Raw genomic sequence first — 26,787 nt, forward strand, 5'->3', positions numbered from 1 at the left:
GGAGCCTAAAAGTCATTGACCGAACTCACATCAGCCGCCTTTGTCTGCACAGCGTTTGAAGAAGAGAAGAAGAGCAAGAGGTGATAGAGAGGACTGTAAAGACGAGTGTAAAGAGGGTCAAAGGAGTGCATCGCTTTGGGTTTGTTTAAGTCGTTCAATTAAATCAACGGCTGAAAATGGAGAACACGTGAGGGGAAAGAGGAGCGAGGGTAAACTTGGGGCAAAAATGCTGCTGGCTAAAGTTTGTGGATATTTCTAGAGGGATTTCATTTTATTGCCCTTGAACTTTGAGGAAGAAACGCACAGGGTCGACAGAGGACTGCGAAGAAGGTGAGAACCCAGTCAATGATTTTCAAGCATGAAATGACTTGCCTATTTAGCTCTTTCAAAACTAAACAAAATTGAACTGTCACTTGCTTTTCTGCATTTTTTTAATATCTTTGAAAAGTAAGTTGAGAAGTCTCCTTAGACTGATTCTCCCAGCTGATTATCGAATCGAAAGAAACGAATAGAATAGAATAGAATAGCCCTTTATTGTCATTGTACATGTACAACAAAATTGTGAGTGCTCTACACCAACTGTGCTGGAATAAAATATTAAATAGTAAGACAGCATGAGTAAATAACAAACATGAAAAATATTAATAATCACGAGGAACATAGGAGGAAGAAACACAAAAGAAGAACAGGTTGCAAAGTGTTTGGAAGTAGTGTAATGCACTTGGTCTGAGTGGAGTCGGTGTGTGATTAGGACAGGATATTGTATGTTAACGGTGGCAATGGCCCAGGGGAAGATGCTGTTTGTGAGTCTGCAGGTGTGGAACCTGATTGACCTGAGGCGACATCGGGAGTGGCAGCGGGTCAAACAGGTGGTGAGCGGGGTGCAAGAGGTCACCTGTGATGGCCCTGGTTTTACTGAGACAGGATCTGGTGATGGGCTCAAGGGATAGCAGAGGGCAGCCAATGGTTTTTTGGGGGTAGTGTTAATTAGCCTTTGCGTAGCCTTCCTGTTGTTTCCCCTGCATACCAAACACCCAGGGAGTAGGAGAGAGCAGCGAGTGTGTATCACATCGCCTTTTATGACAAAAGTCTCCGATAGTGACCTATTTAAAAATGTACTCTGCCCTGTTTTCATTATTGATTTCATAAATGTGTCAGATCAATAGATAAGTCATGTGTTTTAACAGGAACATGCTTTGAGATACTTCTGGGAATTTTTTTTAGACTGTGGGGATTTTTTGGTTTGCTTTTCTCAGTAAAACTACTTTTACCTTGTTTGATGTCTGTGCTGTTTCTCTGTTGCTAACACTCTTCCACCTGCTTCCCTCCTATTCAAAGCCTGTAGGTGGAACATTGGGTTCTCCAGGAAACATGGCAGCCACCAACCCTTTCTCCTGCCCCTTTTTTCTCTCCTTCCTCTTTTTATTCTTGGTGATCCGGCCAGCCTTCGCCCAGGGTCCATCAGTTACAGCTGTGGGAGTAACTGAGGATTCACCTACCACACTGACTAACCAGACAACTACCAGCTATACAGAGACCACCCAAAACACTCCTCCAGAGACAGGGCTTTCCACTCCCAACAGTGGTGGAGATACAGATGATGAGGATCTCCCTCCTGCTGGTGGGACACGTTGCCAGGGTTACTATGATGTCATGGGTCAGTGGGACCCACCTTTCAACTGTAACGCCGGTGTCTTCCTGTACTGCTGCGGTACCTGCTTCTACCGTTTCTGCTGCCAGTTCCGTCAGCAGCGCTTGGACCAGAACATCTGCTCCAACTATGACACTCCCATCTGGGCAAACACTGGCAAACCAGTTGCCACCATTACTGAGGGACAGGGAGACCTGGACCGGGACCGCACGCAACTTATCGTGTACATCATCTGTGGGGTGGTGGCCATCATGGTACTGGTTGGCATCTTTACTAAACTGGGCCTGGAGAAGAGCCGTGGGGGAAGCGGAGGAGGAGTAGGAGGGGCAGCACAGGCCGACCTCAACTCCAGGTGAAGAAGCGTGTGTGTGTGTGTGTGTGTGTGTGTGTGTGTGTGTGTGTGTGTGTGTGTGTGTGTGTGTGCCCGCGCGCATGTGTGAGAGAGATGCATGGGTTTCCAAATTTCTAGAAAACGCTCATTTATCCCCTAATTAAAACATACGACAAAAGACATGTTTATTCTTTATCGATGGGGCTTTTTTTCTTGTTGTATATGAATGTAGATCATTTGTTGTATTGGAGTAAGCCCAACCACAGACACAGGAGAGGTACTCCTCTCCTTTGGCACTCTGTGCACACCAGCAGGTTAATAACCAAGCAGTAGTCATGAGGGAAAAGGAGGAGGAAGGTTATTCGTGAGGATTCATTTTTCCAGCTTACAGAGGTTATTGTTAGATTGCTAATAAATGAAGACAATGTTCCCAGCCCTTATACTTTATACCTAAAAGTCACCTCAAAACACAGACACGTGCAAAAACCATTCTGAAATACAAAACAGTTACAGTCAAGGGTTAACAAATGCACATTTTGAATTTGAGACTGGTCTGTGACCCCCTTGTAATTACTGGTCTCCAGGCAAAAATATTGGACTCCCCAATTGCTTTGGTTGCTATCAAATTGTTATGGTCACCTGTACTTTGCATGGAACATGTCTGTCTGCAAACACTAGCCAGGTATTCTTCAAGCAGCATAAAACTGAAAAGTGCAACTAAAACCTGCCTTTAAAGGAAACATTGGGATATATATTAGTATAATACCCCTTTGCCACTGATTTCATCTACAGACAGCCAGAAACTTCTATGAACCCAACCATTGGTTGCATAATGTCCAATATGGTGGACGTGAGTCAAGCAATGTGTGTATCACATGATGCGCAAAATCGCTATACTAGGCTAGGCGCTGCTGAAGAAAGTCCATCAGACCATTTGAAACTGAGTCTGACTTATTTATTAGGAGAGTAATATTAGCTATTTGGCAATTTACTGGTATCAACATTTATCATGTTATGATGAAAAATGAAAATTTAAAAGTAAAGAAATGGAGAAATGCCCTCCAACTACAAACTTGGGTCATCTGTCCACCAGAGGGCACCCCACAACTTCCCCACAAGCATCACAACCAGCTGATCTGAGCAGAGTCAGGCAGAGGGTAAGAGAGTCGAGAAATAGAACAAATGCACTTGATAAGTTTTAAGAAAATGTGTTTATCTTTTTTTTTTAAAGTAACTAAGTACTGTATTTTTAAATCACCAAATATTTTTTCCTCAAACATCCAATAGACAATGAAGCTTTAACCTGAAGTTGAGTTTTATGAGTGCAAATTTGAACAAATTCAGTAAAAACTTGATCTTCTCAGTCCAAACATCAGGCACATTATTGACATGTCTGAAAAGTTATAATGAGTATGGCATGTCCTGGGAAATATCTGCACATGAATGAAGATCACTTGCAAATATTACCAAAGCTCAATGACATAAGCGAACATCAACAAAAGTTCCCAAAGAACATTTTAACATTCGTTAACTCATCAGTTTTGAATCTGAATCTACTTAATGACGCATCTCATTATTTAAGTGATTACATTTTGTGCAGTAAAAGCACTTTTTATTTCTTGGTTTTTGGAGATGCTGATGTATGATCCTACAGAGGTTTACAGGGATGTGTTTAGATTAGAATTGGCACTGAATGGGGCCTTCATGGATGGCACTACTGAAAATGACAGTTCTGCTGAAAGAGAATAGCACAGGAAGACGCTTGCAATTGCACAAATACAATGTCAGTATTATTTGAGAGGTGAAATAGCGTAAACAACATCACAACAACACACAGTGTTAAACTTATCTCGGCTTTGAGGCAACCACCAATGGGAGTGAAGCGAATTGTTGATTGACATAACTGGGGGTTGGTAAACAAACATGAGGGTGGAATGTCAAAAATAGTGACCAGCTGTCAGCTACAAAGTAATGTGCTGTGAGCAAATTGCTTTATATGTGGGTGAGGCTTAATTTTCAGTTTAAAGTCTAAAGTGTCAGCTATGGATGTGAACTAGTTTATCTTCACCTGTGTTAACTAAGCTTTGAGCTAGTGCTTCATCGGTGTACACACCTAAAACTTTACATATTTATTCTTGTTTATTCTCTTGTCTATTCTTAGGGTTCATTTATTTGTTTCTTTTTCAGTTTTTCTTTTATATTTCAGCTCTTTGCGTACTGTTTGCTTTTCTTGTAAACATGAAACTGAGAAAACCAACTTTCTAGTTTTTGAGGGTTTGTTTTTTGCAGCTAGGCACTTTTAACTTGTGCGTCTGTGTTAGAATGTCTCATGTGTACAAATGTGTCAGGGTTTCAGAAAGAGCACATGAAGTCACATTTTACACTGTGAATCTGATGCTTTTAAACTGAGTTACTGAAACACAACCTTGAGAAGAAAAAAGATTTGTAGTTTGAGTTTTAGCCTTTCTCCTGATACAAATGCAATCGTGCATACACTCCAGCTGCAGTATAGAGTTAAATACATGGTTCAAAGTTCAGTCTATTCGCCTCAGGAAATCATTACAGCGCAGCATGGGCTCACATCTCTCTGCTTTCATCCTGAACCAACTCTCTAGCTGCCTCTTCTTTCTTTTCTCCATAGAGTTTGTTCTTCTTATCTCTCCAGGCTTATTGTTTTTGATCTCATTTTCTTGCTTGAAAATCTGTTTCATCACGCGCTATTTGTCCCTTTCATCCTGAATTTCTTCACCACAAATCACTTTGTTTTGGTTCGTAAGAGTCCTCTCCTTCAGCCTTCTTCCACGTCTCCTTTGTTCCTTCTTTACCAGGTCAAATGTCCTTCTATCAACCTCTCTTGCTTTTTATCCCCCCTTTCACTCGCAAGGATAAGAAGTGAAACCAGCAGCTACTTTCAGTCACTCTGATCTTCATGCATTCCTCCCTCCTTTTCCATTTCACTTTGCAAACATCCCATCTCTCCCACATCATTTTTCTCACTTGAATTTTAATTGAGAAGCTAAACATGAGGACAGCTGCACTGGTGCCACCAAAACCTCCATTGACCATCAGTTGTCTTTGAGTGTCTCCCATTAACTCAAACTGCAAAACTCATTCTGCAGATACCAAACCACTAGGATTAACATTTTCTGCAGGGTAGCACCTAAGCTGAAATAGAAACACTGTGGCGGCATAAACATCCTCCCTCCGTGAGCCCATCTTGACAGATTACTGCTCCCCTTTGAGATTAAACAAATTTCACTGAGATTACAGCTTTACCATTTTTGGGTTGCTCTGCCTGCTTGCTTGTTTAGTTATTAGCCTGCTGACATAAATCCCTGCTATAAAAGTGTACGTGCAATCCAGGACTTCATATACAGCACACACACTTCATGAGGTGAGATGCACAAATTCTGCATGCGCTTTAGAGACGGATGTTAGAGCGGCCAAGCACAAAGCAAGACTTTTGCAATCTGCACGTGTGCTGTTGCAGCTCTCAAACTCGTGCTGTGCACCTGCTTCCCACCACAGGTTTCTCTTTCTCTTAACATCCTGCAAGCAGAGGGTGATTAGCGGGCTAAAATCCTAACAGTTTTCCCAAATCAGCTTTGAAAGTTAAAATCCAGAGTGATCCTCCTCGCAGACCTCCTTCCCCTCTCCTTCCATGCACACACACACTAAAACCACATTTTGAGTTTGAAAAATGCCTTCAAACTTGTGGGGACCGGGATTTTGTCCCCATAGCATCGTAAACTTCCAATTTTCGGTTCCCACAAAGATATATAAACAAGGACATACACACACACACACCTTCTAATAGCCCTCGACTCGTTCCAGCCGCACAAGGTTCGGGGTATTTGCAAGCCGCACTAATCCCCAGCCAACAATGGAGAGCGCCTTAGGTCACGCGTGTCGTGTTTAATGAAAGGCTTCAACTGGAGCGGGGCCGGTTGTACACCGTAAACAAACAAAAATGACCTTCATGATTTTACGTGTACACGCACACATACACTCACACTCATCTTGATTTATAGTTCAATTAACAACAAGAATAATAGCGGTGGCATTTGGGTTACATGTGCATGGGTCAGATCACCACAGTGAGAGGTCAGAACAGCCATGAGGCGAGATGTGTTGCAACATAGCGTCCAGCTAGCAAAGCGGGAGAAACCTGGAAACAACATGGTGGAGGTCACATGGTTGGGATGGAGGGCTGTGTTTTTGCGCAAGTAAGTACATTAATGAGTGTGTGTGACACAGCGCTCCAGGTGCTCTCAGAAAAGAGAGGAAAAGATTGGGTGGATAGAAGAAGCCTCGCTTCCGAAATCTATTTATATTTTACTAATTTCTAGCAGCTAGCATGTTTCGAAGACAAGACAGCTGTGACAACTGTTAATTAATCTATGTGTCAAGGCACAACAATAATGACAGGAATTTTTAATTTAATGTATGAGTGACTTTTTGTTGCCAAAGTGATTATAAAATATTCATTTAGTCTTAAATAATAGCAGCGGCCAAAAATGCTAGTTTCGTGATGTCCCTCTGGCGTCACTGATCAGAGATAATGTGTCAAATACAGCACTGCACCTACTCTTGTCCTCAACACACTGCCAAAACTGAAACAATCAGGGGAACAGTCACAAGAGACAAGCATACACAGAGTTGTTCATTTAAAGATCCATTCATCAGAGACCCATTTATTCATTCATGTATTTTTGAACTGCTTGTCCAGTTCAGGGTCACAGGGACTGGAACCTTGCCCATCTGACTTCAGGCAAGCGGCTGTGTACACCCTGGACAGACTGCCGCTGCAGGGCTAATACAGAGTGACTGACAGCCATTCATGCTCTCATTCACAATTGTGACCAGTTTATAATCGCTGATTAATGCTAACAAGTGTGCGTGAACTCAGAGTGAACCCATGCGGGGACAATTGTGCCCCTAAAAGATTGAAAACTTTTTCTGGTGAAGAAACCTCAAACAAAAACCCTTCCTACATCAAAGGACGCTTCTGTTGGAATTCTTTTTCACAACATTATCCTTTCTGTTCTTGAGGTTTCCATCCAGCATCAAAGCTACATCTTTGACTGCTCTGGCATGTCATCTTCATCCGGTGTGTTTTTAAGCCAGCTGCTTTTTTAGTCCTTGCATTACATAACGAAGGACGCCATTGCTTAAATGGTTTGACTGCTCTGCCCTGTATTAAGGTCCGCAAATAAGTGATACTCAATATAGCATGGGCATATATATGGGTCCATCACCACTCACACAAAGCACATAGAATCACTTTGCTATTAACCCTTTCTCTCGCTTCCAAATAGAAAATATTGAGTCACATTTTGTAGCTCAAGGGCACTAGTGACACGTTGATGTAAACTTTTTAAAAATGAAATGTACAGTGGCCCTGAGAGGTCAAACACACGATCTGAGAAAACATAGGAAATGCAAAAAGCAGAGAGAAGAAAAACGGAATTTAAAAAAGAAGCAAACAACAAAAGAAAAAAACTACGCAACGGAAGTGATTTAGGGGATGACTCGCCTCCTCTTTCAATTCCCTTTTCATATAAATTAATATATTTTTATTAATATGTAAGTATACATATTTGTTACTAATTTCAGACTGAGTTTCTGTTATTATTGTGACCAACCTGCAGTACTTCAACAGGGGGCTCCAGCTCTCGCTACATGTTCACTATTCAATGCTTCTGTTAAATCATGTTATTGACTCACTAAATTACTTCTGCTGTGATTTGTGTGGTTTTGCAGTATTTTCATTCTATTTGCTAGTGTTTTTTTTAAGTTACAGTGTGTTTGACCTCTTAGGTCAAGCAGAGGAGCGAGAGAAGAGCTGTACCTCAAGCTATTTTAAAGCCTTGAGATAAGCATTTTGGACACTTCTTTGTTGTTGTTTTTAGTTTTTTAAGCCAGATGTCATAAGGGAGGTGAAGATGTTACTGATAAACTGCTAACAGGAGACTGTGATTGACAAGTTGCTACCTCAGGAACATGCAAAATACCCACACCTTAAAGCATGCCCTGCTTTATCATGGATTCAACTCTAAATGGGATAAAAGTGTACAAAATGAACATTAAGGCATATTAATGACGACTTGAAATTAGCAACTGAGAACATCTGCTCATCACAATGTTTTTAATGAGATCATACAATGAGGGAGAACTATGGTAAAACTTTTTAATAGATTTCTATACAATCTCTGCTCTTTTTACAACCAGAGTTATTGCTCTCTGCTGGCCATTACAAAGAACGCAGGTACCTCGTGATTTCACTTTTCAGACCCAGTTGCTCCTTATCTTTTATTTGAAATATTTTGGATTAGCAGAAGAAAAATGATGGATGTACAAAAGAGGGGGATGAGATGTGTCTCATACTTTTTAACTGAATCCAGTCAATAGATATTGGCATTTGAAAGTTCCAAACCAAGGAGCATCAGACAGTCTGCATCCACAATGCTGTGCACACCTAAACCAGACCAAACTTGAGGAGATGCCCTTGATTATTAACAGCTCAGCATTAACTGCGAGGTCTCACCAGTGATAATTTCACATAACTGGACAGAGAAGGGCCAAAGAAAAAGATCAAGGATGAACAGAGACTTAAGGTCATCAGAGTACAACAACCACACCAAATGAAGTTAAATCCCCACTGTGTGCCGTTCTCTTTGCTCTGTGGCTCAGAGTAATGGGAGGTGACAGACAGCGACCTCAACAAACTTTCAACCTTTCACACCAAAAGCCTTTGGAGAATCCTGGCCATCGTTTGGCTGAAAGCGATCTCTAACAGAGCCCTGCTAACCCAGTGTTATAAATAACTCCATCACAAACACGGCTCTACGCTCAATGGTCAAAAGACACAAGAGAGTGACCCAACAGTACTTTAGCTCACATTTTTGGGCTCCAAATCAAGAAACTAGTAATAACGTTACAGCTATCTGCAGTTTTATAATGTAAATAACAATTTAAACAAGCTTGTCCTCTGAGGGGCTCAACGATATAAGGGATCTCTCTCTTAATTAGCTTTTAATAAAAGGATCTTGATTGGATTCTCTGGAACTGATACTGGAGGTGCTTAATCTGTGAAGGAAAAGCACCATGAAACCTGCATGAACAGCATCATGGTTCACAGCTTAACAGGTATACTAGAAAAGATAGATGTGAAGTTATCCCTGCAGCCTGCCCCGTACACGGACTGCAGACAGGAAGCAAGTGAAGCCACTACAAGCTGTAAATATCTACTACTACTGAGTTTCCTCCGCTCTCTCCTACACTTCCATAACCCCACCTTCCAAAATTTCTCCTACTTTTTCAGTACCTCCAGGGTTGAGCTGTCACTCTCTATCACCTCTCACCTGTCGCCACTGTTTGTGTGAGCATGTCTGCATGCATGCATACTTGCAAACAAATGTGATAAAGTGTGCATATGCATGTGCCTGCATCATCACTTGTCGCAGTTCCTCCCAAAGTGAAAGAACATATAAGCTGACAGATTCCTGGCTCCATCAGAAGTGACAATTTTCACCCTGCAGCTACTTTACCTTCCTCTCTCCTCCTCCTCCTCACCACTCCCGGGCTTCACTGGGCCCACACACACTTAAATGTGGGTCAACGCACACTGACTTAAGGGTTTGGCACTGTGTTGTTTCTGTGTTTGTGGTCGCCCCCCCTTTTTGAGTAAAGGTGCTGGGAATTGAAAATATCAAAGATAGCCATCCTTACATCTCTCATGTCTCGAACAAGGCATTTAAAAAAAAATTGAGTCGTAACAATTAGAGTTTTGTCTGTTTGTCTGTTAAAGTTTTATTCTATTACATTTGGATCATTTTTTGAAAAATTTGAACTGAAAAGGGTTATGAAGCAGAAATGCTGTCTGTCCATTAGTAATACTTCCGCAGGTTTAATGTTGATAAAAGAACATGTTGAATTTCCTAAATTGAAAGGTGTTCTTGTCCTTATGCATAAGTTGACTGACAGGTAACAGGCCAAAAAGGAGAAGCAGTCAAAAACAATACTGCATGAAGTGTGCTTGTCTAGACACTGGCACAGCTTCTTGTAAGTTTTCCTTTGCTTGTTCAATTTCAATAAAAATTTGTTACGCTGTGTAAAATGCAACAAAAAATAGAAAGCAATGATATCCAAATCACATAATCTCCTATTTTATTCACAGTAGAACATAGAAAAAGTATCAATGTCATGAAAAATATTGCAACAGGTCAGTAACATGATTGGGTATAAAAGAATATCTTAGACAGGCAGCGTGTCAAAGAAAAAACTTACAAACACTCCCACAGTTTGCAGTGCCATCCACTAATGCAGGTTAAAGCTCTATCATGCAGAAAGCAAGCAAAATGTCCAAATGGACTGAGGCAAAGTGGAAAACTGCTCTGTGGTCAGACAAATCGGAATTTGAAATTCTTTGCAGAAAACACAGACATTGCATTCTCCAGACTAAAGCGATGATGATGACACTCCAGCTTGTTATCAGTGCTCAGTGCAAAAGCCTGCATGGAGGTGGGTAAGTCCTGTTGAATCGCTCAGTGTATTGGTCATTACACACAAAAGCTTAAAGCGCTCTCATGACTTTCTGATATTCACTTCTAAATGACTGATGTTGCTGTTGGAAAAATATGCTGCCAGAATGGCAACAGAAGGGAACATTCACTTGTAGGAAGCCTGAATGAAGAGTTTTTTTGCAGAAAGTCTTAAGTATTCAAGCGGTTCTGTGCCTTCTGTAAAAATCTGTGCTCCTGCATTGAAATATTGTAGAGATGTCTGCAGATACTGACCTGCTTATTGTGCCCTCAGCTTCTCTGATTTGCATATGCACCAGCCCAAGTGGCAGGGGTGCGACCAGATACACTGACAAAAGAAAAACTGACACATCTCCACAGAGCAGTGCTTAATTGTTTTAAAAGTAGTAGGTGGAAAAAAGCAACCAAAAAAAGAAGGTCCTCTTGCCTGAAAGGAAAAAAAAAAATCATAGACAGCGTAAAGATGGATGTAGCGTTCAGCTTTGGATGTAGGTTTGAAAAGTGCAGAAAGCATGGTAGTGCTGTAAACTTGCATTCTTTTTAATGGGAATGTTGGGGTGACAGCTAAGGTTGCGAGAAGAGCTCTGGTCCGATGTTATAGGTATTTTGTTGCACTGCATGCAGAAGTCCAGACTTTAGAAAGTGGTTTTGAACAGAAGACGGGTGTTGAACATATGCAGAAAAATGAGAGGAAGAAAGACTCAGAGTGGAATGACATCTGTTACAATGTGGTTACCATTTGCATGAAGCTTAACCGCTTTCAGGAAAAGGTCAGAGACAAACACTACTCATCAACGGCTAACCTGGTTGGAAGGAATTTTTATCTGTCATTATGTTTATCACTCAGACTCCACAGTTTGATGTTTTAGGGAAAGCCGTAAAACCAAAATCACCAAGAGCTTATAAAAATGTTTACATAGTAGATATTTACTGCTTGTAGGCGCAGTGTACAGAAATGGTGTAATGTACTCACTGAGAACATCTTACATTCAATCAGTGCAGTCATACAGCACAGAGGATTTCACATTTCGAGAGTTACTGTTAATATTTGTTGGAACGACTCACTGTGCACGCTCTAATCTGGGTGACCTGAGAGGACTAATTGATTGTTACAGGACATTAGTGAAGTCTCATTTCACTGTGGCTCTAATGTGATGAGATAGGATGGAAGAACTGATGAGCTCTCTGATCTCAGGCACAATACTTTTATATAATATGTCAAAGGATAATAAGCGCAGTGAGGGCAGAAGCTTACAGAATATATAAGTATAATACACATATAGGTTCCATAAGGTTTCTCCAAGAGTACAGAGCAGAAACAATAATTTTCACAGGGAACACTGTTGAGGGAACTTTAGGGCAATCCAGTGAAAGTAAAAGCTACTCTTCTGAGCTTTGGCCTGCCCTTTCATATCATAGAGGCATTTACATTGGGAGTCTGGATACTTTTGCATGTTTTTTTTATTAGCTTTCTAGATGTGAGTTTGTTGGGTAAATACAAAAAGTAGTGTAACAAAGGTGGTTGCCAATCTTCCCAGGAGGGAACAGATCAGAAAGTTTAACCTAAGGTCAGATCCTGCAAACTACAAACTACAAAACCTCTGGAACAATGGCTAAAGTGGGGCGATCGTGGCTCAATCGGAAGGTTGCCGGTTCGAGCCCCGGCTCCGACAGTCTCGGTCGTTGTGTCCATGGGCAAGACACTTCACCCGTTGCCTACTGGTGGTGGTCAGAGGGCCAGATTCTATGAAAAGATGTAAACTCAAAACACTGTTCACCCGACAGCACGTACATGGACATGCAAGTGCTGAAAGTATTCCGAAACTGCAGGTTTCGTCACTCTCCGACCAAAATTCACTGAACCAAAAGCAAAAGAAGACAAAACTACGCATCATGTTTGAATAACATTGTAATGAATTCCATTCAAATCCCACTTCCTGCACAGTTCTCTCATCAGTGAGCTTTGAGACCAGTTTTCCATCAAAAATCTTTATTTTTGGGTTATTCGCTTGCTTATGACGCAACAATCTACCGTTGTTTACAGTGTTGTCAGCCGCTGGTTCTCCCCGCCAAAAAAAATTACCTCTGACAAGAAAGCGTAGTTTCTGCTATTCAATACCGAAGAAATTTCAACTTTCACAAATTATGCCAAAATTCCAAAATGCTTAGCTACGTCCCTAATAGAACCTCTGTAACTGTTTTTGTAATTATAATTTTACACATTTATTTCTTAAGATTTAAGTCGAAAGAGTCGTGCTGACAGATTTATGTCTTTGTCACAGGAGCTTTTTCTTTATCGTGTAGAAAAACAGCTAAATATGTAACTTCTTTACACTGGTAGAAAGGGGAGTTTCACTGGTCTGGCCTGGTTTCAGTGGGCTGTATGTGGCCCGGGATGTAAAATGAATTTGACACTCCCGTTGTAAACCAATAAACAAACATGAAGTCCAAGAGTAGTCACTAGCTGGACTTCAACTGATTCTGGTTCATTAATGAATGTGTTCCTCTTAATGTTCACATCTGGGTTGTTTTTGCAGATACTACAGACTTTTCTTGTCAATCTAGCCCACACTCCAGTATTAACCTCTTAACCAGCGACAAAGACGTCTTCATTATTTAAAGGCACCCACAGAAACTCTCATGAAGCTCAGCCAACGCTCCATAAACACCACACAGCCTGAAGACAGGTGCAGTTTTTGTTGCAGATTAAAAGTCCAAATCAGCAAGTTGTTTGAGCAGCGAGCCAAGAGAAGCGTGCGCAGAGGCCCGAGGCACTGTGTGGTGGTGAGTCACAGAAGGGATGAGGAGCAGAGAGAGGGTGAGGGAGGAAGACAAACAGTATGGTTTGAAGTGGAGGGAAAAGACAAAGAGTCAGATTTAGAACTGAGTTTAGGAAAGGAGGGGGGTGAGAGAGAAAGAACGAGACTCAAAGAAAAACAGACTATAGAAATGAAAGAAGATGAGAGAAAATGATTCAAGACGTTTGGGTTTTTTTCCTCGTGTGTCAAATGTTGAGAAATGTTGAATGAGTTCAGAGTGAGAAACCAAGAATGGAAGACTCATTAATGAGAAAGGGTCTTATTAATGTTGGAACTAGTGTGTTTAGTCTTAACCATTGGCTTACTTTTATATAAGTGAATTAGACTCAACATGAAGAACTGAAGATGAGTCGTGTCTGGATTCCAGTGCAAGCATTTACAGTACTGTGCAAAAGCCATGGATCACCCTTCATATCTTTATATTTCACTATGAAGAACTGAAGGAAATAGGTCGAGCGTTTTACAGCGTGGTATGATCACCTTTATTCTTCAACACAGCCAAAATATAATCTAAAATTGGTTCTTTGCTAAGTAGACACAACACTGGTATATTCCATATACTGTCTGGAATCATTATCATGCTAAAATGAAACCAATCATATGCTTTTGGGTAGTTGTGGAAGGTGGATCAACATCAGCTTTGACAGGATCCTCATCACCACTGGCTGAAATTCAGCCCCAAACCATGACACAGCCTCCACCATGTTTTACAGATGGCTGTAGATGCTCATTGTTGTAGCTCTCAGGTGACAGTTTTTTTAAGGCCTGCCATTTGTTTTGTCCTCATTGTCCAATGTTCTCAAACTATTTAAGACACACTGCACATCCCAAGTTTTCAGCTCTGAGAATCCACTTGCTGATACAAAATTCTTTTAAAAAAGGGATGAAAAATGCAAACAAAGAGAAAAAAGTCCATCTGAAAATGGTCGTGTACAGGTCTGGACTGAAAATCAAATTGGAAAAGCATTTTAGGAAGCCTGGAGAACTATTGCTTAAGACCTCTTTCAAAACAACAGGAAGGTCTGGCTTCTTGGAAGCCAATTATAAAGAAATAAGGGGTGACTCAAGACTTTTGCACAGTACTGTAGTTCCAGTCATTCAGTGAAATTATTGTTAAATCATTGTCCACGTGTTTCATCCATATATATTTTGTAGTGGCTTTATCATTCAGCACCATTTCGAGTGCTGGGAGTCAAATGTGGGTCACAAAGACAAGCAAACATGCACTATTTGGGCGATCGTGGCTCAAGAGTTGGGAGTTCGCCTTGTAATCAGAAGGTTGCCAGTTCAAGCCCCAGCTTGGACAGTCTTGGTCGTTGTGTCCTTGGGCAAGACGCTTCACCCGTTGCCTGGTGGTGGTCAGAGGGCCCGGTGGCGCCAGTGTCCGGCAGCCTCGCAGCACTGTGTCTGTCACGGTTCTGGGTCAGTTTGACCCAGTTTCATCCGTGTGTTCCCTGCCGCCATCATCATGTACCATCGTCTTCCTTCGTTCGTGCTCAGTAGTTTAGTTGTCCCAGTATAGTTTAGTTCTCCGTTTTGCCGTTTGCCTCTCTATTTTTTGTGTTCAATAAATCACCTTCACGCCTTCACGACTGCCTGCGTTTGGATCCTCCTTTTCCTTTTCCACACGGCTCTTCTCACTCGCCGTGACAGTGTCTTGTATACCTGTGCATTTGTGTGTATGTGTGTGTATGAGTGGTGCTGTGGACTTCCTTTTGTAAAGCTTAACTACAAGTGTTTTGAGTCAATAGTGTTTTTTGGGGGAAATACACAGGCAGCAGATATGTGTTGGATGAAGGGTAAGTCCCCCAAACTGTGCATAAACATACATCTGTGTGTAAAGTGTGTGTGTATGTGTAAAGTGTACATGTTTAGACATCTTTCTGAGGACAGAAAATTGGCACGACACTTTACTTTTGGAGACAAACAGTCACTCATAGGGACAAAATGCCTGTCCCCACGAGTTTGAAGGCCTTTATGTCAATTAGATGTCCTCACTAAGATATGAAAATGTGTGTGTGTGTGTGTGTGTGTGTGTGTGTGTGTGTGTGTGTGTGTGTGTGTGTGTGTGTGTGTGTGTGTGTGTGTGTGTGTGTGTGTGTGTGTGCACATGAACACTTGCACTCACACTTGTTTGGAAGCATTTCTTGCACTCAAACTCTTCTAGAGCCAAGTCTCAATGTGAACATATTGCAAACACGACAAGCAGCAAAAAGGCCGCCAGTCAATACAGCTGGCTGAGATTTAGCCTGAAAATAAAAATATGTTGCTCAGGCTCAATTATATAAGCATATTTCCTACAGTAAATGTAACAAGATGCAAACAGTTAACTTTGTCAGAATACAGGCAGCGGCATCTAATGTCTTCCAATCTGACACAAATCTTTTGCTTTATAATGTACATGCAGAGAGACCTGACACAAAGTGGTAAAAATGTTTTTTCCATGGTCATTTGTGCACACATGTACTTAACACTATGTTTGTGGCTTGGTTCAAATTGTTTGTTGGTCATAATACAGCCCACAACCAAGTGTGTAATTCCTCTGTAATTAAATGGAATTTCAGTGTATTTTAAATTAAATTACCATGAAATTATATTTACCTATAAATACTGCATATGTAATTTTAAGGTGGTGTACCATTGCATGGTCATTTAGCAGAAAAACATTATTATATTATATTTCAAAATATTTTTCCACTCACTTCGCACATTAAATATTACCATGAAATTACACAATGCTTACAATTACTCATAGTATAATTTGTGTCTCCTTTGCTTATTCCATAATTTAGGCACCACTTACAATATCATTATTCTTTTCGGTAAAATACATGAAGTTGTGCAATACACACATTTATTTATGCATGACCCACAATTACTTAAACTTTCCTTTAAATTACTTACGCAGTACTTAAATTTTCTTACAGTATTGCTTGTCTTTGTTTCCTGTGGAAAAAAAAAAAAAAAAAAAAAATCATAATGAAACACAAGTCCCCAATTTTTGTAATCAATATATTTTATTGAGAATTCTGTTATGATTTCATCAGGGTAATTGACTGGATGAGGAGTCAAATTTAAAAGAAAAATAAGCATTTCATTAATAAAATATCACAAAAAGAAGTCACATACATTTAATATCTATTGTACTCTAACTTGGTTTATCAAATAAAATAAGTTGAGCACCGTTTTTAACCTGTGTGTGTGTGTGTGTGTGTGTGTGTGTGTGTGTGTGTGTGTGTGTGTGTGTGTGTGTGTGTGTGTGTGTCTTGGTCTCCAGGACGCTGACAGACCTGCTGAAACAGCAGGGGAATGAGGTGAGCTCGGTGGAAAATGCCACGGCCAGTCCGCCCAGTGCAGGGAGAGTCAACGGCGTCTCAGCCAGGATGCTGCGCAGCAGGAGTGGTAAGTGCAAAGAAAGATTGTGCACATACAAAAACACATGTAAACACACGTGCACATGTAAAAGGTAATGCAGTAAAAGATTAGTTTACTGCTGTCAAAGACTGCAAGACTATAGGCTCACCAACTAACAGTACTGTCCCTGTACTATGAAGCAAGATTTCATCTTACCCTGGTAATTTCAGGGTTAAGCCTGAGTTTCCTGTACTATGAAGATAGTTCACTTGTTACGGAGCATATTGCCATGGTAACTTATGAGCAGTGTTGGTCAAGTTACTTGAAAAAAGTAATCAGTAACTAATTACTGATTACTCCCCCAAAAAAGTAATCCCGTTACTTTACTGATTACTTATTTTCAAAAGTAATTAATTACTTAGTTACTTAGTTACTTAGTTACTTTTTAAAAACACGATTTACAACCTGAAGAGGTGATAAAGTGATAGATCTTTCAGCCCAATTCTACTTTTTCTACATAATCCATCATACAAAATGTAATCAAATGGAAAAGTCTCTTTTTTTAACTTGTTTTATCAGTTTTAATCTTTTAACTTTATGCATCAAGCAAAACATTTAATTATATGCAACATTCTCTGACTTGAATAAATTAGTTTAACATTTAAACCTATTTTCTACACATTCCAGCACATAAAATAAAATATTTTTTGTGTTTTCACTCACTCTTTCAAACAGATGCAAGTAAAACACAGCAGAAAATAAATAAAGTCAAAGACTCAGCGGTCCTTTTGCTCTATTTTCACCTGTAAAGCAGGAGCAGGGTAGGCGGAGGGTTACCCTGGTGCAGGTGTGCTGCGGTCAGTTGAAGAATCCGCGCGAGTGTCTCTGTGAGTTTCCCATCACGTCGTAGCTACTCGGTGCTTGCTCGGAAGTTTAGGGGTTTTTTTCGCTGTAAAAAGAAGTTTTCTTCCCACGCACGATGGACGCTAATGTTTTTGTCACTTTTTATGGAATCAAACTCAAAGTAAGGTCAGTACTTCCACACTTTAAACGCTGCACGCTCATACTCTCTCCCGCACTCGATATATTATCCATTGTTGATCTGCACACAGCTGCTGTCACCAACGTCGCACTTGCTTACGTCACTGTCATGAGACATTCTCGCAAAAAAAAATCACGGTTTTAGTAACGCAGTAACGCAGCGTTCCTACGGGAAAGTAACGGTAATCTAATTACTGATTTTGCAATAGTAATCCCTTACTTTACTCGTTACTTGAAAAAAGTAATCAGATTACAGTAACGCGTTACAAGTAACGCGTTACTGCCCATCTCTGCTTATGAGTGAGTATTTTAATGCTAGACTCCTGTACAATGTTTTTCCTCTCACACACACTCATGCCACTGATTTGCTTGCAGCAGCTGTGTTGTTTTTCATCTCCATTTTGTGTTTAATCACTTCAGATTTTTCTAATAGCAAAGTCTCACGTGTCATGTGAACGTACAGGAAATATCCTGCGTTAACTTATTGAATTGATAACTAGTTTCATTCTCTCTGAAGTCTGTCTCTAGTGTCATAGGGTGAGAGGCAGCGTATACTCTGGACCGCTTGTCAATCTATTGCAGGCCTATCACAGAGAGACAGACAACAATTCACACTAAATCCCATGAATAATTTAGAATCACCAGTTAACCCAAAAAGCACGTTTGGACTGTGTGAGGAGATATCACAGGCATGTTCAAGGAAAACATGGAGACTACACAGAAAAGCCCCAACAAGCCAGCTGGTTTGAACCAATGACTGCAGAAAAGTAGTAGTTTTCTACAGTCATTGGTTTGAACCTGGAAACCTCTTGTTCAACAACCCAGTTGCTTTGAACTTCATGTTATATTCATAACATGAAGCAGGCCTGAACCCTGAAGGCAGCATGTGCCTTTTTCCTACATTTCCATCAGCAGATACAGCAACGTGGAATTTAAACACCTATTTTAACCATGTTTTACTCAGAGAAAACCACCTCTTGTGTGCTTGGATTGTTTCGGTTTGTGCATACCAGTAACTGATGGTGCACGTACATTGATTAGCGATGTGATGGTGTGTACTCTGCATCTGATGGTGTGGAAGGGTGGGAGAGGGCGTCTCGTATGAGAGACCCTGCAGCTTCTATCTCGCATTTCTCACTGTGTGGAATTTCACACCCCGCTAATGACATGATGCCACATGCAGTATGTGGCAGTGTTACGCCCCAGTCTAGGCAGCCGGAACGCAACACAAGATTGAAAGAATTGCCCCGCCCTGGTCCCCAAAACCATACACAAAGGGTTCTGCCAGTACATTCTCTGTCCCTTTTTTGTGATGGATCTCCAGATTGAAATCTTGTACTAAGAGGGACCATCTCATGAGTCTTTGGTTGGAATTTTGCATTCGGGTCAAAAACACGAGGGGGTTGTGGTCTGTGTAAACAATGACAGGTGCTGAACTGGAACCGACATAGACCTCGAAATGCTGTAGAGCAAGCAATAGAGAGAGGGCTTCTTTTTCAATGGTGCTGTATTTCTGTTGGTGGGAGTTGAATTTTTTCGAAAAGTAACCAATTGGGTGATCAACACCCTGCCTATCCTCCTGCAACAGTACCGCACCTGCACCGTTGGCGCTGGCATCCACCTCAAGTTTAAACGGATGTGAAAAAAACAGGAGCGGCAAGTACTGGTGTGCTGCAGAGGAGAGCTTTGGCAGACTCAAAAGCATTCTGGCATGTGGGGGACCATACAAATGGTTTTGACACACTTGTGAGACTGGTGAGAGGTGCAACTACATCTGCAAAATTCTTACAGAAGCCACGATAATAGCCTGCCATACCAAGGAACCGGCGAAGCTCACGTCTAGTGCGAGGCACAGGGAAATCTAGGATAGCCTGGACTTTAGCCAGCAGGGGGCGCACCTGTCCCTGACCCACCTGCTTCCCTAGATAAGTCACAGTGGCCTTACCAAAGTCACATTTGGCAAGATTTAGGGTAAGGGATGCCTCTTGTAATCTTTCAAAAATCTCCGTGAGTGTTCCAAGGTGATCTGACCAAGTCTCTGAATAGGCTACAATGTCGTCTAAGTACACTTCACAGTTTGTGACACCACCTAAGACAATGTGCATAAGGCGTTGGAATGTGGCAGGGGCATTTCGAAGGCCAAAAGGCATGACGGTGTATTGGAGGAAGTGGTCAGGAGTGACAAAAGCAGAAATTTCAGATGCACGCGGAGTGAGGGGAACTTGCCAATAACCCTTTAATAAGTCCAGTTTGGTGACAAACTTTGCGGAGCCAACCCTGTCAACACAATCTTCCATGCGGGGAAGAGGGTAGGAGTCGGGTTTGGTCACACTGTTCACTTTTCGAAAATCACTACAAAAACGTGGAGTTTTGTCTTCCTTCGGCACAAGAAGGCATGGGGAACTCCAGGCACTCGAACTAGGGACAGCAAGACCATTTTCCAGCAAGTAGGAAACTTCTTGCTGAAAAAGTGCACGTTTGGTAGGGTTCACACGATAAGCGTGTTGTTTGATCGGAGGGTGGTCACCTACATCTATGTCATGTTCGAGGACAGTAGTGCAAGACGGAGTGTCAGCAAACAGAGATGGGTAAGTATTGATCAGAGAACACACATCGGTCTGGGCAGCCTCATCTAAATGTTTTAGGTGGGAATTCAACTTATCCAATACTTCAGAGTTTCTGAGTCGGGAGCAACCCTCAGCACAAACGAAAGCTAAGCCATCACTTTCTGGGCTATACTGAGACGGGGATGCTGGCACAACTACCGACACGGCAGACAGCGCAGCAGGGGATGAGGAGGGGTTTACACCTGCATCACGAACAAAATAAGGCTTCATCAGATTAACATGACACACACGACGCTTTCTCCTACGGTCTGGGGTACCTATAACATAATCTGTGTCACTCAGTTTCTCTTGGACAGTATAGGGCCCACAGAACTTTGCCTGGAGAGAGGATCCAGGAACGGGTAGGAGAGTCAACACTTTGTCACCCACTTCAAATTTTCTCTGCACGGACTTTTTGTCGAATTTCCTTTTCCTTTTTTCCTGAGACGCGGAAAGAGCCTCGCGTGCAATTTCGCATGCTTTATGCAGACGCTCCCTAAAACAACTTACGTAATCTAATACGTTCTGCTCGGGGGTAGCTGTGTCGGACAGATATCTCTCTTTAAGCAGCCGCAGGGGACCACGCACTGTGTGTCCAAACACCAGCTCTGCGGGACTGAAACCCGTGGACTCCTGCACACTCTCTCTCACCGCTAGCAGGAGAAGTGGCAGACCTTCGTCCCACTCTCTTCCTGACTCGAGGCAGAACTTCCTCATCATGGCTTTTAAAGTCTGGTGGAAACGCTCAAGCGCACCCTGTGATTCGGGGTGATATGCACTGGATTTTTGATGCTTGATGGATAGCGATTTTAAGACCTGAGCGAATATCTTGGACATGAAGTTAGACCCTTGGTCTGTTTGAACTGATTTAGGCAAACCGAAAAGGGAGAAAAAGTTTACTAATGCTCTGACAATGGCTTTGACTTTGATAGTGCGTAACGGAATAGCCTCGGGGAAGCGTGTGGCGGCGCACATTAAAGTCAAGAGGTACTGATGTCCTGACTTGGTTTTTGGAAGCGGACCTACACAATCGATGATTATGTGCTCAAATGGTTCGCCTAAGGCTGGGATTGGGTGCAATGGAGCAGGAGGAATAACCTGGTTGGGTTTTCCGCTGACCTGGCAAACGTGGCAAGAGCGGCAATATTTGGTCACATCAGTCTTCAAACCTGGCCAGAAAAAGTGACGCAGAATACGAAGGTAGGTCTTCCTAATTCCTAAATGTCCAGAGAAACTGTCATGTGCTAGGCTGAGTACTTGGTGTCGGAAATTTTGCGGTACAACTGCTTGTTGAAATACGTTCCAGCCAAGATCACTAGAGGAGGGAGGATGCCATTTGCGCATTAACACATCATTTTCAATGCTGTAGACACGGGGATTCTGATCGCTTGAATTTGCGGCAAGTAAACATTTGGCCAAAGTCGGGTCATTCTGTTGCGCATGAACGAAATCTGTTTTGTTTACCTCAAAAGACAGGTCAGGTGTAGCGGGTAGCAGTTTATCAGACACACATTTTTCAGCTTTTTCCACAGGCAGTTCGGCTTTCTCAGGAACAGCTTCAGAACATAGAAAAGAGTCAGACAAGTCAACATCACCATATTTACGCTTGTGGGCGCGTGTGACAACACAGGCAGGAAAAACAGAGGGCAGACTGTCAGCAGCAGGCTCGGAAACAAAATCAAAATCATCGACGGGGTTTTCAATTACTTCAGGGATCGGGAAAACTTTCCCATTGGCTAGATCATTCCCCAGAATCATAGTCACCCCCTGCACGGGCAAGCGTGCGCGCACCCCAACTGTTACCGGGCCCGAAACGAGAGGCGACTGTAGGAAGACTCTGTGCAGCGGAGCTCGTAACACACTCATTTTCACTCCCCACACGAGAGCATCAGCACCACAAAACGAGTTACTTGAGAAAGGCAACGCGCTTTCCAAAATGAGAGACTGGGCAGCCCCAGTGTCGCGCAAAATTACAATCGGCACGCGATCCTCCTCTATTCCAGTCAGTGAAGCGAACCCTTGTGAAATGAATGGTCGGTAACTGCTGTCAAGACTGTCATTTCCTGGTTCATCACTGACGGGATTAGGAGTAGCAACCGATTGAACAAAACCAATGCTTTTTGGCTTTTTCCATGTGTGAGTTTGCTCTTTGCGACGGAGCGACGGACAACTGGCAATGAGATGGCCAGTATCATGGCAATAAAAGCATTCTCGGACAGTCATGGGGACCTGATCAGGGCGCGTTTGACGCTTAGGAGAAACCCTCAAACTCCTCGCAGGTTTCGACAACGGGGCACATTCACGGCGCACAGCTGAAAACGCAACGCGATGGGTCAACACAAACTCATCTGCGAGAACAGCAGCTTTAGACAACGAATCCACCTTTTGCTCATTGATATATACAACAACATTCTCTGGAAGACACGTTTTGAATTCCTCCAGCAGGACCAATTCTCTTAGCTGAGCAAAGTCCTTCACTTTACTTGCAGCTAACCACTTATCAAACAAGAGAGTCTTCTCCCTGGCAAACTCTACATGTGTTTGGTTGGCAGATTTTTCACACGACCGAAACCTCTGGCGATATGCCTCTGGAACTAGCTCATAAGCCCTTAAAATAGTGGATTTCACAATTTCATAATCCAGGCTGTCATCAATAGACAAGCTCGCACACACTTCCTGTGCTTTCCCCACCAATTTACACTGCAGCAACAAACTCCACACATCCTTGGGCCATTTCAAAGTGGTTGCGATGCGCTCAAAGGCATTAAAGTAAGAGTCAACCTCACTTTCTCTGAAAGGTGGCACTAAAGCAATTTGCCTGCTTGCATCAAATTGGTCAGAGGAGAGTGAATCAGAAGATTTACTCACAACTTTACTCACTGGGGTAGAGGTAACATTGCGCTGCCGGGAAGGATCCAGCTCCATAGCCCTTATGCGGAGATGCATAAGCTCAACTTCTTTGGACTTAGTCGCAAGCTCCACCTCTTTCAGGCGAAGGGCGAGCCCAAGATCCTCCGTAACCAATCCTGTTGATTGTCCGGCTGGGCTAACGTTTGGGATCTGAATGGCAGCAGGAGCCTCCGCCCCTGGCGACACCCGTCCACTGGGAGCTTTTGGGATGGTTGCAGCAGCTTCTGCTCCCGCATCCACCACCAAACCTCCAGTCGCCTCAACCGGCCGAGGTTTCGACTCCGCAAAAACCCCCTTATCCACCAGCTGAGCTGTCAGGCACTGCTTAATTTCTGCCTTTTTAGCATGTAAAGGCACACCCACATTAAACAAATCTGCCACCAACAACAAATCCGCCTTTGTGCATCGATCCAACTTATCCACGGTGGGTTGTAGTGCAAAATCATCCACATCAAAAGTCATTGTGACTCACCCCCAACACTACAAGAAAACTGCCAACCAAAAACTGCAGACAACCCACAAAATACAATGAGCAAAAAGAATGGCAAAAGAAAAAAAAAAAGGACGAGCCCCCACTTTATGTTACGCCCCAGTCTAGGCAGCCGGAACGCAACACAAGATTGAAAGAATTGCCCCGCCCTGGTCCCCAAAACCATACACAAAGGGAAACCAATTTCTTAGTGAATCGTGATTTATTTTTCTCCACTGCAAAAATGAAGCTCCGGGGTGAACAAAGGCCAAAATAACAAACAAAACAAGCTAAGTCAGGAGGAGGTGTTATCTACAACCCTATGTGAAATCAAATATCAAACAAAAGACAAGCGCTACACCTAACTCCCTAACTGAAATAAACAGGAGAAAACAGTGCAAGGAAAAACAATAAGGCAGCTCACCCCTTCTGTTGCAGTGCTATTTACAAGGCTATTTACAATGAAAACTAATGTACACACTATATACAAAACTCCAAAAAAGTCGCACAAAAGTCTCAAGTTTTGGAGGCCAGGGTCAGGCCTGCTGCTGCTGTCAGTGGCTGCCCCGGGACAACTGCTGGTGAGGGATTTGAATGAAGATCACATGGCCAGGGGACCAATCAGCAGCCGTCAGCTCATCCACTCCGGGACCTGCAAAGACTTAAAGGCACAGACAACAACAGCCACCAAAACAGATTATGGACAGGGCCATAACAGGCAGACACTTTAATCCAGTCATTGATCATATGCACTTGAAAAGGGCAACAAATATGCTGGCTGGAACTAAATCTAAGAGGACGATTGTTGCAGTGTGACTTTTCTCTCTCTCTTTCTGAACGTCTGCTATGAAGCCTTGAGTTGAGCATTTTCACCGTTGACATTTAGTATTTTGAAAGTGAAAGTAACCAGGGAGGTTTTTATAAACTTTGTTGGATTAGGGCGTAAGTGCAAAATGCAGGATTCTGAGACAGGTAGATGAACTAGAAGCGTTTTATTACAGCTGATAAAAAAATCCACAGAGTCCAAAGGTCCACAAGCAAAGAAAAAAAAAAGAATCCAAAATAGGAAAACACCAAGAGGGAAATAGATGCTCTGACAAAGGACAAGGGCATTAGACACAGCTGAGGAATGAAGCACAGGTGAAGCCAGTTAGGATAACGATGCAGCCAAGTAAAACACAGGAGACGATGAAGATAAACTGACAGGAAAACAAGGAAGACAGCAGTAAGAAAACTATTAGTTTTATACAAACAGTAACTGCAAGTAAGATTACTAAAGAAAAGCACAGATGATAATATAATCATGTGAAGAGTCAAAGTCAAGCAGAGAACATTCATCATAAACAGAATTTACAGGTTAACCCCCCTATTGTTTGAGAATATACTTAAGAACAAAATATATTTGTCATTGAATGCTGTTACATTCTATATCTTTATTGTCATTATAAATACATGAAATATAGGGAGATTAGGTGCCTTCCTTACGGAGGCGGTAACACAATTGCATGGGAACACCATCACATGTGTGCCAATATTGCACGTCTTTTACACATGGTGCAAGGTGGTGTCTAATGCCCTGATGGCTACTTGCTTTAATGCTCCTGTTATGACTCCTGTTCAGCCAAGTACATTTTTTAATGTTCTTGGCTTTCCTACGGCAGTGGGACCTGTACAGTTCTTCAAGAGAGGGTAGAGGACAGTCGATGGTTTCCTGGGCAGTCTTAATGATTCACTGGAGTGTTTTTCTCTGTGCTGCTGTGGAGCTGAAAACCACACACAGAAGCAGTAGTAAAGGATGCTCTCAATAGAGTATTGGTAGAAGGACACCCACAGTTTTTGAGAGATGTTATTTTTCCTGATGACACTCAGGAAATAGAGTCTCTGCTGGGTCTTCTTTGCCTGCTCTGCCATGTTCCTGAAATCCACAGTGAGCTCATTGGTCTGATCAGGTAGTCTGTGCACCATGCTGTCAGTCGCTCTACTTCATCCCTGTAGGAAGACTCATCCCCCCCCCAGAGATGAGCCCCAGCAGAGTTGTGTCATCTGCAAATTACATTGCTAAAAGTATGACTCAGTACAGCTTTTTTAACCAACTCCAAATCCAGCACACCCACATCTCACATTTTAGTTTTAACATGTAGGGAACAAAAAAGAATGGTTATGTTTTAACAAGTTCTAGGCCCACTCTTTACCCCCTCAGGAACTCGAAATGCCCATTAGCATGGCCCGACCATCAACCCAACACCCACTTCTATGATGCAGGACCGAAAACAAAGAGAATAGTCCACCTAAAATTATTTTACATAATGCTGTATCAATATATCAACTTTGTGTCCGGTTTGCTAGTCAAGTTTGTCTGAGTGCAGCTCAATGGATGTTGGGTTTTTATATTTTCAGTGAGTTAATGGAAGTATAAGAATTGGACAGTGTGGACAGAAACAGGGTAAAAGTGAAAATGCAAATTAATTTAGATTTAAAGAAAGGGGAAGATAGACAAAAAGTTGTTCATTATTCCGTTGATTTTGTACAAAAAACATCTGTATTGATAAAAGTAGTCACTCAACTATCCCAGTCATTGAATTCAGGTGCTCCAGTCACTTCCATGGTCAAAGGTGGATAAACTCAAGCACCATGCAGACTGCATGTGAAAATATTTGTGAAAGAATGGATCATGGTAAAGCGATAGGATGAAACTTGTGCCAGTCCACTGGTGAAATTTCATCACTACTAAATCACGCTTCTCTGTCTAGAAGTCCAATAGATGAGTCTGGGTTTGCTGGTTGCTGGGGGAACGGTTCCAACATGACTACCGGTCTACAAAGCACGGTCTATAAAGGCAGGTGAATAAGAGTGGAGACTGTAAACCAGGCCTTCTCATCCAACATCAGTGTCTCACTTTACAAATGTGCTTGTGGAAGAATGGCCCCAAACTCCCACACACACTCCTAAACATCACTAACCTTTGTGGAAAGCCACCTTGAAAGAGTTGAAGCTGTTAAAGCTGCAAAGGGTGAACCAACATAATATTAAATCCTATTGATTAATAATGGGATGTCAGTCGAG

General features: G+C 42.2%; 1 protein-coding gene across 1 annotated transcript in view; it reads left to right on the forward strand.

The window, feature by feature from the left end:
• shisa8b (shisa family member 8b) overlaps positions 1 to 26,787 on the forward strand; it is a 40,865-nt gene continuing 14,078 nt past the window's right edge. The window contains exons 1-3 of the mRNA XM_085465670.1: positions 1 to 330; positions 1,339 to 2,003; positions 16,622 to 16,746. Coding sequence (XP_085321796.1) covers positions 1,372 to 2,003; positions 16,622 to 16,746 — 757 coding nt within the window. The 5' untranslated portion in view covers positions 1 to 330; positions 1,339 to 1,371. The remainder of the gene's footprint in view (positions 331 to 1,338; positions 2,004 to 16,621; positions 16,747 to 26,787) is intronic.

This window comes from Copadichromis virginalis, linkage group LG8 (genome assembly GCF_057382275.1).
Source record: "Copadichromis virginalis isolate Kocher_CV1m ecotype Utaka linkage group LG8, C_Virginalis_male_GT1.1, whole genome shotgun sequence".
Taxonomy (NCBI): Eukaryota; Metazoa; Chordata; class Actinopteri; order Cichliformes; family Cichlidae; genus Copadichromis; species Copadichromis virginalis.